Source organism: Catharus ustulatus, chromosome 25, assembly GCF_009819885.2.
Source record: "Catharus ustulatus isolate bCatUst1 chromosome 25, bCatUst1.pri.v2, whole genome shotgun sequence".
In the NCBI taxonomy this organism is placed as follows: Eukaryota; Metazoa; Chordata; class Aves; order Passeriformes; family Turdidae; genus Catharus; species Catharus ustulatus.
In genome coordinates this window covers 3,454,690-3,466,657 of record NC_046245.1, presented here as the reverse complement: position 1 = coordinate 3,466,657, position 11,968 = coordinate 3,454,690, and the positions used below count along the sequence as shown (strand labels likewise).

At 59.3% G+C, this 11,968-nt stretch overlaps 1 protein-coding gene across 1 annotated transcript in view; it reads right to left on the bottom strand.

The window, feature by feature from the left end:
• Nucleotides 1–11,968, bottom strand: part of ITPR3 (inositol 1,4,5-trisphosphate receptor type 3) — a 40,031-nt gene that overhangs the window by 13,681 nt on the left and 14,382 nt on the right. The window contains 35 exon segments of the mRNA XM_033080187.1: nucleotides 19–127; nucleotides 255–403; nucleotides 509–693; nucleotides 1,290–1,410; nucleotides 1,506–1,631; nucleotides 2,204–2,329; nucleotides 2,415–2,666; nucleotides 3,048–3,248; nucleotides 3,399–3,521; nucleotides 3,648–3,773; nucleotides 4,118–4,186; nucleotides 4,351–4,515; nucleotides 4,652–4,817; nucleotides 4,964–5,021; nucleotides 5,294–5,423; nucleotides 5,553–5,749; nucleotides 6,126–6,273; nucleotides 6,408–6,552; nucleotides 6,783–7,034; nucleotides 7,119–7,301; nucleotides 7,690–7,809; nucleotides 7,898–7,953; nucleotides 7,956–7,991; nucleotides 7,993–8,010; nucleotides 8,012–8,074; nucleotides 8,157–8,174; nucleotides 8,176–8,319; nucleotides 8,516–8,530; nucleotides 8,532–8,630; nucleotides 8,633–8,660; nucleotides 9,333–9,493; nucleotides 10,099–10,198; nucleotides 10,292–10,453; nucleotides 10,869–10,906; nucleotides 11,859–11,954. Of these exon segments, the coding sequence (XP_032936078.1) occupies nucleotides 19–127; nucleotides 255–403; nucleotides 509–693; nucleotides 1,290–1,410; nucleotides 1,506–1,631; nucleotides 2,204–2,329; nucleotides 2,415–2,666; nucleotides 3,048–3,248; nucleotides 3,399–3,521; nucleotides 3,648–3,773; nucleotides 4,118–4,186; nucleotides 4,351–4,515; nucleotides 4,652–4,817; nucleotides 4,964–5,021; nucleotides 5,294–5,423; nucleotides 5,553–5,749; nucleotides 6,126–6,273; nucleotides 6,408–6,552; nucleotides 6,783–7,034; nucleotides 7,119–7,301; nucleotides 7,690–7,809; nucleotides 7,898–7,953; nucleotides 7,956–7,991; nucleotides 7,993–8,010; nucleotides 8,012–8,074; nucleotides 8,157–8,174; nucleotides 8,176–8,319; nucleotides 8,516–8,530; nucleotides 8,532–8,630; nucleotides 8,633–8,660; nucleotides 9,333–9,493; nucleotides 10,099–10,198; nucleotides 10,292–10,453; nucleotides 10,869–10,906; nucleotides 11,859–11,954 (4,185 nt within the window).

Here is an 11,968-nt window from a genome sequence, read left to right as displayed (position 1 = left end):
ACAGATCACAGTGCTCACCCTCTCTCCATACTTGTTCCTCTTCACCAGCATCTGCTGCAGCGTCCTCAGCACCTTGATGCAGAGCTTCTCCTCGGTCTCCATCAGGTCCTTGGTGTGCTGCACCAGCCTGGCACAGCAAAGCCATTGTCACACCCCAAAGGGATCCCTGAGGGAACCACCCCAGCGCCCCTTCAGGCTGCAGGCACACAGGGTGAGGATCCCAAGCCCTTCCCAGCACCCCAAACCAGCCTCACTTGGACAGGAAGCCCCCGCTCTCGCAGCGCTGGAACGCCTCCGTCCCCTCCATGAAAAGCAGCTCTGGCCGGTGCAGGACATCCACCAGCACGGACAGCTCCGCCTCCACCAGCGGCTTCAGGCGATCCTCCAGAGCATTGATGATGTCCTGCAAGCCACAACCCCCCTTCAGAGCCAGGGGACACACAGCAGAGGGACCCTGCCACGCCAGCACCCTCCTGCCACCTGAGCCCCGCCACGCCCTGCCCTGCACCTGCAGCTTCTCGATGATGTTCTTGTAGTCCCACTGGTTGGGGGTGGTGGACACGCGGGGGAAGGTGCGTGTGGCAGCCTTGTAGCTCGAGGTGTTCCTCTGCACCGTGCTGGTGGAGCTGCTGTTGAGCAGGGAGCTCACGTGGGCATCCAGGTCCATGGGCAGCGCAATGGAGCGGCTCTTGGCTGCGGGACACGGGCGTGGGGTTGGCACAGCCAGCACCCAGCTGGGTCTCACCACCCAGCCTGGGCACTCAGGGTTCACATCTTGTACAGCAGAGCTTTGGGGTAAATGCAGGAGTAAACTCCTGGAGTGTCCTCACACATCCCAACAGCCATAGCCCCACAGCCCCGGGTTTTGGTTGGGGAGGCTGCAAGCACCCTGCCTGGAATTCCAAAGGGAAATCCCCACCCAGAGCCCAGCCACCAGCAATCCTTTCCACGGTGACTCAGTGCTAACAGCCTGAGCCAGGCAGCTGCACACCGAGGGCAAAGTCCTGCCCAGGGAAAACCACAGTCAGTGTTGGCTTCGTGTCTGGGCAGGGACACACCAGGGAGCTCCCAGCCAAGCCCAGGCTCTGGTTATCCCCACGTTGTCCTGGGTGAGCTGAGATGAAGCTCACAAAGAAGCACATCCCGGAGCTGAATGTCCCCATCCCCAGCTGGCAGCCCCTCACTGTGGTGTCCCCACAGGAGGGACAGGGTGTCCTGCTCGCTACTGGGCAGGGACAGCCCAGGGTGGCTCTGTCCCCTGTCCCCTGTCCCCAGCAGTGGCTCCTTACCGACCATGGCCAGCGTGCGGATGCAGGACTCCACCGAGCTCTTGTGCTGCTGCTGCAGCCAGGGGCACTCCAGCAGCCTCATGGTGGACTGGAGAAGCTGCACCACGATGGTCTGGTGGGTCTGCAGGAGACAGGAGTGTCAGCACACACACCCACACCGTGTTTTGGGGGGCTGGCTGAGCTGATGTCCTCTCCCTGCCTCCCAGCCCTGGTGACCTGCAGCGAGGTGCTGTTCTCTGAGAAGGGCGAGCTGAAGAAGGCGTTGATGGTGTCCAGCACCACTGTCAGCACGTATTTCTCCAGTGTGGCATCCGGCAGGCGCTTCTCCCGCTTCTTGCACATCTGTGAGGGCAGGGAGGACGCTGATGGCACCAGGGAGAGCTCAGAGGCTGCTGGGACCACACTGAGCTGAGGGACGTGGCTGGTGACACAGCTCCTGTGGTCACACCAGAGAGCCCTGACCCTCCCCAGCCCCAAGTGTGGCAGCTATGTGAGGTCCCACGTGTATCCATGCCCTGCAGAAGGCTTCAAGGGTGACACCACCCTGTCCCCATCCAAGCCACTGATAAATCACCCAAAGCTAGTCCTGCACTCTCATAACTCTGCAGAGCTGGCCTGAGGTGATATCATGTAGAACAGGATAAGATATACAGAGGCGCTTTTCCCAGGGTTTTCCTCGGTTTATTTCTTCATGGCTTCCAAGGCGACAAAGAGAAAGTTTCCCAAAGTCCAGGGTCTTTTCTAGGGTCAGGAAAGGGGAGGGGGAACCTTTGGCTTCTTGCCAATCCCATTGCAGAGGGTCAGTTCATAGGTTTTACAGGGTTACAGGGACATACCATTCTTAAAGCATCTGGGTACAGGGTTACAACATCCCACCACTGCTGTGTCCCTCCCACCCAACCCTCCCCACACACCTGGGCCATGTCCAGGGTGAAGTTCTCAAAGAGGGTCCAGATGTGGTTGCTGGTGTAGATCTCCTTCATCTCCACCTCAGTGTCCACATAGCAGTGGTTGACAAAGTTCACATAGGCCATCTTCACCTGCCAGGGAGGGGGGAAGGAGCAGGGACACCATCAGGGGACGATCCCTGCAGAGCCCCAGTGCCCTCCTGCTGCCACCCCGTACCTCTGTGATGCAGTCCTCGTGTGTCACCACGCGCACCACGTCCTCCAGGGGCAGCAGGGACGTGCACTTGATCTCGGTGTAGACATTCTTGCCCTCGGCACAGGCGGCCAGCAGGTCCACCAGGGAGATGTGGTACATCAGGGGGCTGTTCTCCTCCACCCCATCCCTGGCTGCTGTCATCATCTCCAGCAGGGTGGCCAGCGAAGCCTTGTCGTTGTAGAAAACCACCACGTCGTCCCCGGCGTTGGTGAGCTGCAGGGAAGGGTCAGTGCTCAGTGGTCACCACTCTGAAAAAGGAAGGTCAGAACCTCCAAGGCCAATGGTGTCCCCTCTGCAGTGAAGGATGAGCAGCAGTGGCCAGGAAGGGGGGACAGGGATTTGTGTTTACAGGGAAAACAAGGCATCTGCAACACAATCAAAAATTGTGGGACTCCCAAACTGGCTCTTGAACTTGCATTGAGCCCCTGGAGATCGTTGATGGTCACTCAAGATGGCCACCAGCGCTGGGGCTGGCTGGTCCCAAGGAGGATCCAGCATGGCTGGAAGGCTCTTCTCAAGGAAGAAGACAACAGTGCAGTTCTGAGAGCCTTGTCCTGCTTCCCCCCAATCCTGCCCCACAGGAGAGGTCCTCACCTCAGTCATGATCATGTCCTGGCACTTCTTGACGTACTTGCCCTCGGCCTTGATGATGGTGTGCAGGAAGTCGAGGTACTGGACGTGGCGGCCGTGGGTGGCCACGCAGTGGATGAAGTGCTGCGGCACCGCCTCGTTGATCTCCGAGCACAGCTGGTAGTTGTTGAGGAAGATGTGCTGCATGGTCTCTGCCTCCAGCAGCTGGGGACAAAGGGCACAGTGAGGTCAGCGGGCTGCAGGAACTGTCCCCAACTCCTGCCCTGCCTGTGTCTCCTCCTGGATTTTCCATCCTGTGCTCTCAGCCCCAGGAGCGGTGCCAAATTCCCTCCCTGTGCTGCTGCCCCTCCTCACCCCCGGGGTCAGGAACAGGTTGAGGTGTTTGTGCAGCAGGGCCTGGTTCTCCTGGTTGCCAGCACAAAACTTCTGCAGGAACTGGTGGGTGAACTTGAGGATCTCCATCATCTTGGCATCCCCCTGAGGAGGGACAGAGGAGAAATGTGCAGAGCTGAGAGGGATGGTAGCAGCAGGAGCCCACTCAGGGGGTCCCCGGTGCCCCCTTTGCCCTGGGTGCTCAGGATCAGTTGGTTTCTGTCCACCCACCTTCTCATAGGGGATCTGCAGCAGGTCCAGCATCACTTTGTGAGCATCCATGTTCTTCAGCAGGCGCTGCTGCTTCTTGCGCACCTGCTCCCCCACCCCGCACATCTTGTTGAGCCGCTCCAGGATCTGGGGACAGAGGGACCAGGGTGGGCAGGGGCTGAGCCTGGAGCCACTCAGGATGGTCACCAGCACTGGGGCTGGTTTGCATTCCAGATGTTCTCTCCATAATCCTGGGTGTTCCCTGCTTTGCTCACAAATCTCGGCACCCCTCAGGGATCAACCCTGCCATGCAGAGCCCTCGTAGCTGTCACCCCCCAGTGCAAGGATGTGACAGCTTTTCCCTGTGCTGAGCTGGCAGGAGCAAGCCAGGCTTGGACTTGTTTCTTCTGAAGCACAGAAGAAGTTGGAAATCCCCCCAGGATTTCACCCCTTTCCTTCCTGCCGGAGCACTGGGGTTTGGTCTCACTCACCCCCTTCACTATCTGGTAGTTCTCGCTGCTCTTCTCTCCTGGAGCAATGACCTCCTCATCAGCACCGTGCTGCAGGGGACACAACAGCACTGGGGTCACACTGTGCCACTCCAGCCACACCCTCCTGGAGCCTCCCCATCGACAGGCATCAGGTGCTGGATTAAAGTGAGCAGCCTCCCTGCCTCCCACTCCTTTCCCACCCTGGATTCCAGCTCCTTGCTCAGGGCTCTCACCTCCTTCTTCTCCTTCTTGTTCCCGTCCCCTGTGCTGTCCCCTTTGGTGCTGCCCTTCTTGTCCACCCAGAGCTCTGATTTCTCCACCATCATGCGGAGTTTGTCCAGCTCTGACTTGATCACCTTGTAGTTCTCCACATCCTGGGCTGAGATCAGGAGCTGCACCTGCGGTGACATTCCCAGGGGTTTCCAGTTCGGGTTACAAATCCCACTCCCAGATCTCCCTTCCCAAGGAAAGGGCCAGGATCCACCCCACATCCCCCGCCCACAGCCAGGTGTGGGGTGCTCCAGGTGTCCTCACCTGTTTGAAGGTGTGCAGGACCTCCTGCCTCTGGCTGAAGTGCTTGAAGAGGAGCTGCAGGGAGCCGGAGATGAGCGGGGGGTAGTCGTGCATGGTCAGGTGGATCAGCACTCTCAGGAACATCCTCCCTCCCTCGTCATCCACCTCCAGCATGCTGCTCGACTTCCTGGAGGGATGGAGGCACTGTGCATTAATAGGAGCTCAGGGGTGATGGGGGCAGCTTTAGAGCCTCATCCTCCTCATCACCTGCAGCTCCCAGCCTGGGCAGGATGGACAGGAGGGCAAGGGGAGCTGTGGGGGGCAGGGACTCACCCCACACCGAACATGGCCTCGGCGTGTTCCCCGATCCGGTCCAGGTTCATGGCTGCAGCTGCAGGGAGAGGAAGGGAGTGACAAGGGTGGACAATGCCAGCACTTTGTCTTGGCAGGAACCCACAGGAACCAACCCAGCTCCCTGATCCTGTTCCTACCAAAACACAAACTCCATCCCTCCCTGCCCCACAGCCAGCAGCAGCTGCTGGAGATGTCACTCCTGCTGGAGATGTCACTCCTGCTGGAGATGTCACCTCTGCCACCTGTGTCCCCCTGGCCCCTGGGGTTTGCTGAGCTGGGGGTGTACCAGGAGCAAAGTGGGAGAGTTACTTGAGGAGTCAAAGGCTGGAGCTGTCCCGTCAGCAGCGCTGTCCTGCATGGGGTAAACCTCCACAAACTCCTTCTTGAAGACAGACAGCAGGTAGGAGATCCTGTAGTCCAGCCGCACGTTCAGGATGAACTGGGAGCAGCAGGGAAGGAGAAGCCAGAAGTGACTGAGTGCCCTTTTCACACCAACTGTGCCCCAACTTGAGAAAAATCACATTACACACCCCCATCCCACAGATCCCACCACTCCATTGGCTCCAACCTGCAAGATCTTCAGGATCTTCAGCTTGGTCTCCATCACCACAATGTTCTCGTTCTCAATGCTCCTCCCTCTGTCCACTTGCTCCGGGGCAGAGCCAGCACTGAGGCTGGGGGAGCTGAAGATGGACTGCTTCCTGCTCAGCACCATGGTGGTCATCATGTGCCCCACGCCCTGGATCGACCTCCGCACGTTCTTCCCTGTGGATTCAGCCACAGTCAGTGTGGGCGGAGAGGGAGGTGGCAGAGAATGAAGGAAGGACCCACTTGGACAGGAACGTGCTCTAGACTTAATCAGAGAATGAGCAGAAGGCACCAAGTATTTCTTCTGGCATGGCCAAGGGCTCACCACCCTATGTCCCACAGCACACCCAGCCACAGCAGCAAGACATGATCTGGTTCTTGCCACCAGAACTGGAAAGCTCTGGCCAGACCATGGAAAACACCGGGTAGACCATGGAAAACACTGGGTAGACCATGGAAAACACTGGGCAGGCCATGGAAAACACTGGGCAGGCCATGGAAAACACTGGGCAGGCCATGGAAAGCACCTTCCTGGCCATGAACAGGGACTCACCTGTCACCTCATCATTGTAGACCGCCTGCATCATCAGCTGAGGGTTCTGGACGCAGTCGATGATGCCCAGCAGGGTCCGTGTCAGGCGCAGCAGCTCGCTGAAGCTGTAGAAGCCGAAGTAGATGAGGTTGTGGGCAAGGCTGACGACCTGGGGAAGGACAAGGCAGCTCCAGACCTCGCTGTGTGGGGGCTGAGCAGAGTCCATGGTGGGGGACAGTGACATTGCAGGGACAGCAGCACCCAGACCGTGTCACACCCCGCAGGGTGCCGGTGACACCGCACCTCAAAGGTGAGCTTGTTCTTCTCCTCGTTGGCGAAGGGCACGGCCTCGCTCACCACGTTGTTGAGATAGTCCTCCACAAACTCCATGGTGCTGGCAAACTTGTTCTTCTTGTCATCACGCGAGACGTTGAGGTTGGAGTCGTAGCTGCAGGGGGACACGTGGGGGTGAGCTGGGGACAGAGGGTGTCCTCACACCCCGCTGGCAGGAGCGCTGTCCAGGCAGCTCCTGAGCCACCATGACCAGCAGTGATGCTGTGACAGATGGAACCCACATCCTTCTGAGGGCTCAGAAGATCCAGGTCACTCCACAATCACTCCCCTGCCGCAGCATCTTCCACCCCCTGTCCCCCAAACCCGAGCCCTGGCGTGTCTCACTCTTTGATGGTGATGGCTGTGGGGATCTCCGTCCAGAGCCGTGCGAACTTCACGGGCATCACCAGCTCCTGGGGGTCCCTGTCCACGTGCACGTGCAGCATGAGGTGGCAGAAGGAGGCGCGCAGGTCGAAGGGCAGCATCTCATCTGCCATGCACAGGAAGATCAGGTCCACCCCCAGCTGCTGGGAGATCTCCTTGATGGCCAAGTACTGGCGGTCCAGGCACATGCGGGCAAAGAGCTTCAGCTGGTACCTGCCCGGGGGTGAGGGGGAGAGGGAGTGAGGCTGTGCAACCCTCACAGCCTCAGCTGGAGGGGAGGTGCCACAGGAGCATCACCTGTAGTAGCTGAGGACATTCTCGTCATGGGCGTTGCCAGCCCGGGCCTCCTGTGCCAGCTGCCGGATGCTTTTCTCGTGGTGGTCGTTGTTCTTGTCCGTCCAGGTGAGCCAGACCTCCTCCTCCGAGTACTCGATGCTCAGGTACTCGTGGGTCTGGGACATCTCCTTCACTGGCCTCAGCCTGTGACAGGAAAGGGCAAATCTGGAGATGCTCCCATGGATGGAGGGGCTGCACCTCGAGGGGTGACAGAGCTTCAGTGGGACCAGGCCACCCTGTAGTGGGTTTCTTGTAGGGTAGGCAGAAGGTGTTTTTAAGGGTTTTATTTAACTTCTCATTATCCTGCTCTAATTTAGTTAAGAATAAACTTAATTCATATCCCTAACTAGAGCCCATTTAATCTGTGATTGGATTTGATAACCAATTTCTCCTGGCTCTCATCCCAACCCATAAACCCTTCAATAAATTTTCTCTCATCTGTCCAGCTGCAGAGTGAGCAGCTTTGCTAGGTACCTGACATCCCACCCACAACAAACCCTGGATGTAGAAAACCTCTCCCTCAGCCACTCACTCAGTTTTGATGAGGATGTCGCTGTTTTTAGAGTCCAGCACGCACTTGCAGATCAGCTCCTGGGTGACGGGGATGGCGATGTGGTTGGACACGCAGAGATCCGAGAGATAATCCAGAAACCTGCCGGGGAGGGGCAGCTCTGCCATCAGAGGGGAGGTCCCCAGGGCTCCCCCCTTCCCCTCCCACCCCACAGAGCCCCCAGTCTCACCGTGGCTCGCGGTTCTTGCGCACCAGGCTGACGAAGGTCTCCACCTCGGTCCTTGGTGGATGTGCTTCTCCAGCAGCTTGCGGTTGTTGTGCAGGCAGGGCCGTGATGGTGTCCCTCATCCAGGATGTCGTAGCCGATCTGGGACTGCATCATTCCGAACTGCTTGGCAATGTGCTCCTGCAGCGGGCACAGAGGGGCTGTGAGCCATGTCCCCTGTCCCCCCCGAGGCTCCACGGGGATGGGGAGTCACCCCTGGCACCTGGTTCTTGCGGTAATCCCTCCTGGGAGTGCCGGAGCACGCGGTAGCACAGGCGGAACATTTACTGGTAGGGAGCGTTCTTCTGGTCCGACAGCTCTTCCAGCCTCACCAGGGGCCCTCCCGCCCTTGTCCTTGAAAGGGGGCCTTCAGGGATCCCAAAGATCTGCCCAAAAGCAGAGGTCAGGGCTGTGTCCTGCTCCACATCAGCCCCTGTGCGTGGCTGGACATCCTGACATGACCTGGAGGCCAGACCCTCCTCCATGGAGTTTTCCATCCCTCTGCCCCCAGAGTGAGCAGGACAGGACATCTCCACAGGACATGGTCCCAGCTGGGATGCAGGGCCCCAGCATCTCACCCACCTGCTTCAGGATGTTTCTGCTCGCGCATCAGCTTCTGCCGCTCCCGGTTGGGTTTGGTCACCACGATGTCCAGCACGTTCTGGCCATTGTTGGGGACATCACTGACAAAAAAAACACCAAGTCCTCCAGCAGCTGGATCACGAACCTGCGAAGGGACATGGGGTGAGTGGGCTGGGGGCTGCTCACTGCCCAAACTCAGGTCCCTGCAGTGATGCTGGTGGGTTTTGGGGACCAAAGAACCTCAGAAACCTGCCAGGGGAGCTGCTGGCCAATCCTGCACTCCCTGCTGGGAGGTCAATGCCTGGATCTGCAGCCCCCTACGGTTCCTGTACATGCCAGGGTGAATTTCTGGGGGGCTTTGCTTGTGCCTTACACCAGGGATTGTACATTTAACACCTCTGCCCCCATGGTCACCCCCATGGGACCTGCGTGGGCCAGGCTGGCAGGGCGGAAGCCGCTCGCTCTGTCCCACGGGGATCTGTGTTTGCTCAGGAAGCACCAAGTAACCCACCACCTAAAAATAATACAGTGACTAAGGCGCTGCCCCTATCGTGAGGCCATCTCCCAGCCCCTCAGATATTTTTCTAGGATATTTTTCTAGGATATTTTTCTGGGATATTTTCTGGGATATTTTTCTAGGAGGGGCCAGAGCCGTTATCTGGTTTCCTCGCCAGGCTCCTGGGAGCAGCAGGCGTGGATTGGGGCTGTGGGCAGGGAAGCGGGGGCAGCGCTGGCACCAGCACCAGGCAGGGGCCTCGTCCTGCTGGGGAGCCCTTGGAGGAGCCCAGCACAGCCCCATCTCCCAGGGACCTTTTACCTCCGGTCGTTCTGGCTGAGGAAACCCTCGTTCATCTTCTCCACCACGTTGGCCAACATGGAGCTGGCGTCATTGGCAAAGTCCAGGTCCCGGATCTCGGACACGGGCACGGAGACGATGGCAAAAGCTTCTTTGTCCTCTTTGGTGGGGCATGTGCCCAGCTGGGAACCAACAGAGAGGCAGCATCAACCAGACAGGGCCATGCCAGGTGTGTCCCCACCATCTGCCACCACCCCTGGTGACATCAGCGACCCAATTTGTCCCTGTCAGAGGGGCTGGGGTGCGCTCTGGGTGACTGGGGTAGGCTCTGGGTGAGTGAGATGGGCTCTGGGTGACTGGGATGGGATCTGAGTGAGTGGGATGGGCTCTGGCTGACTGGGGTGGGTTCTGGGTGACTGGGGTAGGCTCTGTCTGACTGGGATTGCCTCTGGCTGACTGGGATAGGCTCTGGGTGACTGGGATGGGCTCTGGGTGACTGGGATGGGATCTGCCTAACTAGGATGGGATCTACCTGACTGGGATGGGATCTGCCTGACTGGGACGGGCTCTGCCTGACTGGGGTGGGCTCTGGCTGACTGGGATGGGATCTGCCTAACTGGGATGGTCTCCATACCGGCGTCCACCCACCCCTTTGGATCATCCAGGGTGTTTCAGTCCCTGAACCACCAGGGTTCCAGTCACCATCCAGGGTGCTGGGAGGGAAGGAGCACCCAAAGAGCTCTTGGGGGACAGAGAATCAGCCCAGGGAGGGAGGAGGGAGCTGTACCATGAGGCGGATGGGGCGCTCCTCATCGATGTCGATGGGCACGTTGGTGCTCTGGATCCAGGTGTTGGTGCAGAGGTGGCGCAGCCTCACGTAGGAGTTCCTGCCAACAGCACGGTGTCCAGGCCATGACCCCCATGGGGACACACCAGCACTGCCCTCCCCCAGCACTCAGCCTCCCCTGCACCCCCAGTACCGTGGCACAAAGGAATCTGTCTTCTGCAGCGTGGTGGGGTCCAGCTCGAAGAGGGAGGCGATGTCGTTGCCGTGGGGCACGGCCACCAGCCGGTACTTGATCTTCTCCCCGGTGTTCCTGCGGCTGGCACGGCTGCTGCCCCCCTGCACGGTGGGGAGGGGTCTCTGAGCCCGGCTCGGGGGTCCCCTGCGCCCACAGCAGCAAAGCTTTGCCGGGGCTGAGCCTCGCACGAGCAGAGCACAAGCGGCGTGGATGCAGCTGAGCTACCCCCGATCCAAACCTCACCAAGAGCACTGAAAATCCCCCCCTGAACATCCAACTCTCTCATCTCAGCATTTCCCCGTGGCCTGGGGAGCCAACATGCACTGGGACCCTCTGAGAGTTTTGGCAGGGTCCTCTCACAGGTGGGGCAACTGCTCTAAGTGCGGGGCAGGGGATGCTGTGCTGGCACTGAGGGACAAATCCTGCTGCAGTCCCCTTCAGTTTTGGGGACATTTCCCTGCTTTCAGGCCCTGGCTGAGAGCTGGCGTGGTTGGGTGCAGCGGCAGCAGCGGTTGCTGCTCACCGTGGGCGCTGCTTTGGGCTCGCCACGTCTCCTTTATAACTTGGGTTTTCCTGAAAAGTTAAAGAGGGATGATGAAAAGCAGCTGTCAGTCCTCCCGCTCGGTCCCTCCAAACCCCTGGGGATGGATGGATGGATGATGGATGGTGTGTGATCCCTGTTCCTGCCTTCCCTGAACGCAGCACAGAGAGGAAAACTGCCCAGCTGGGGCTGGAGGGTGTGAGCTGCACCCAGAGCACGGTGTCCCAGCCCTGGGAGTGGGGCTGAGCAGAGCTGGGCTCTGTGTGGCAGCAAGAGCTCCCTGGAGGCTCCAGGCTGAGCTCCCAGTGAGCAGCACCAGCCCAGGATGGGCTCACTCCGAGATCTTCTTTCCTGTTCAGGTGTCTTTGGGTTTAAAGCACCCATTTCAGAGCCCCAGTGTTTGCTGTTTTCCATCCTGCAGTGATGGAAGGGCCCTGGGGTTTGCCCCTGGGTATCTCCAGCTGGGGAGCATCCTGGCAGCCAAGTACAAGCCCTCGGTCCTGGCAGTGCCAAACACACCCCAGCACCCAAGAGCAGCAACTCTATCACAAGGCCTTGAGCTGGCCTTAAAAGGGAATAGAAAAAACCTGGCAGATGCTGCTTCCAGACCCAGGTTTGCCCCCACCCTCTGCCAGTGAGGACAGCAGGATGAGTCACGTCCCGCTCCCAGCGCACCAGGCTGTGCCAGTCAGTCCCTTGGCATGGGGTGAGCTCAGAAACTTCCCCAGCCACCCCTCCCGTCCCCCATGGACCAGAAAAAGCCAAACCCAGCCAGCTGAGCAAGTGAACCCCTTCACTGGGGGATTTCAGGGTGAAAGTTTGGTCCTAAACCAGGGAAATGAAGGTGGTCAGGTGTCCTGTGAGCAAGGAGGATTCACAGGGGTTCCCAGAGCAGACTGGTGGAAATACTGGGCATCACTCCCTCCTTTGCAAGGGGTGCCACAGCCCCAGGGCACGTTCCTGCACCCTCTGCCACCCCCTCACCTCGGCTGCCAGGTAGTTGCCCGTGGCGAGGTGCTTGAAGCGGTACAAGCCATTCCAGTGGCCGGCTCCCCCTCGGCACGGGTCGTGGTGAACCACCTGGGAGAGGCAGG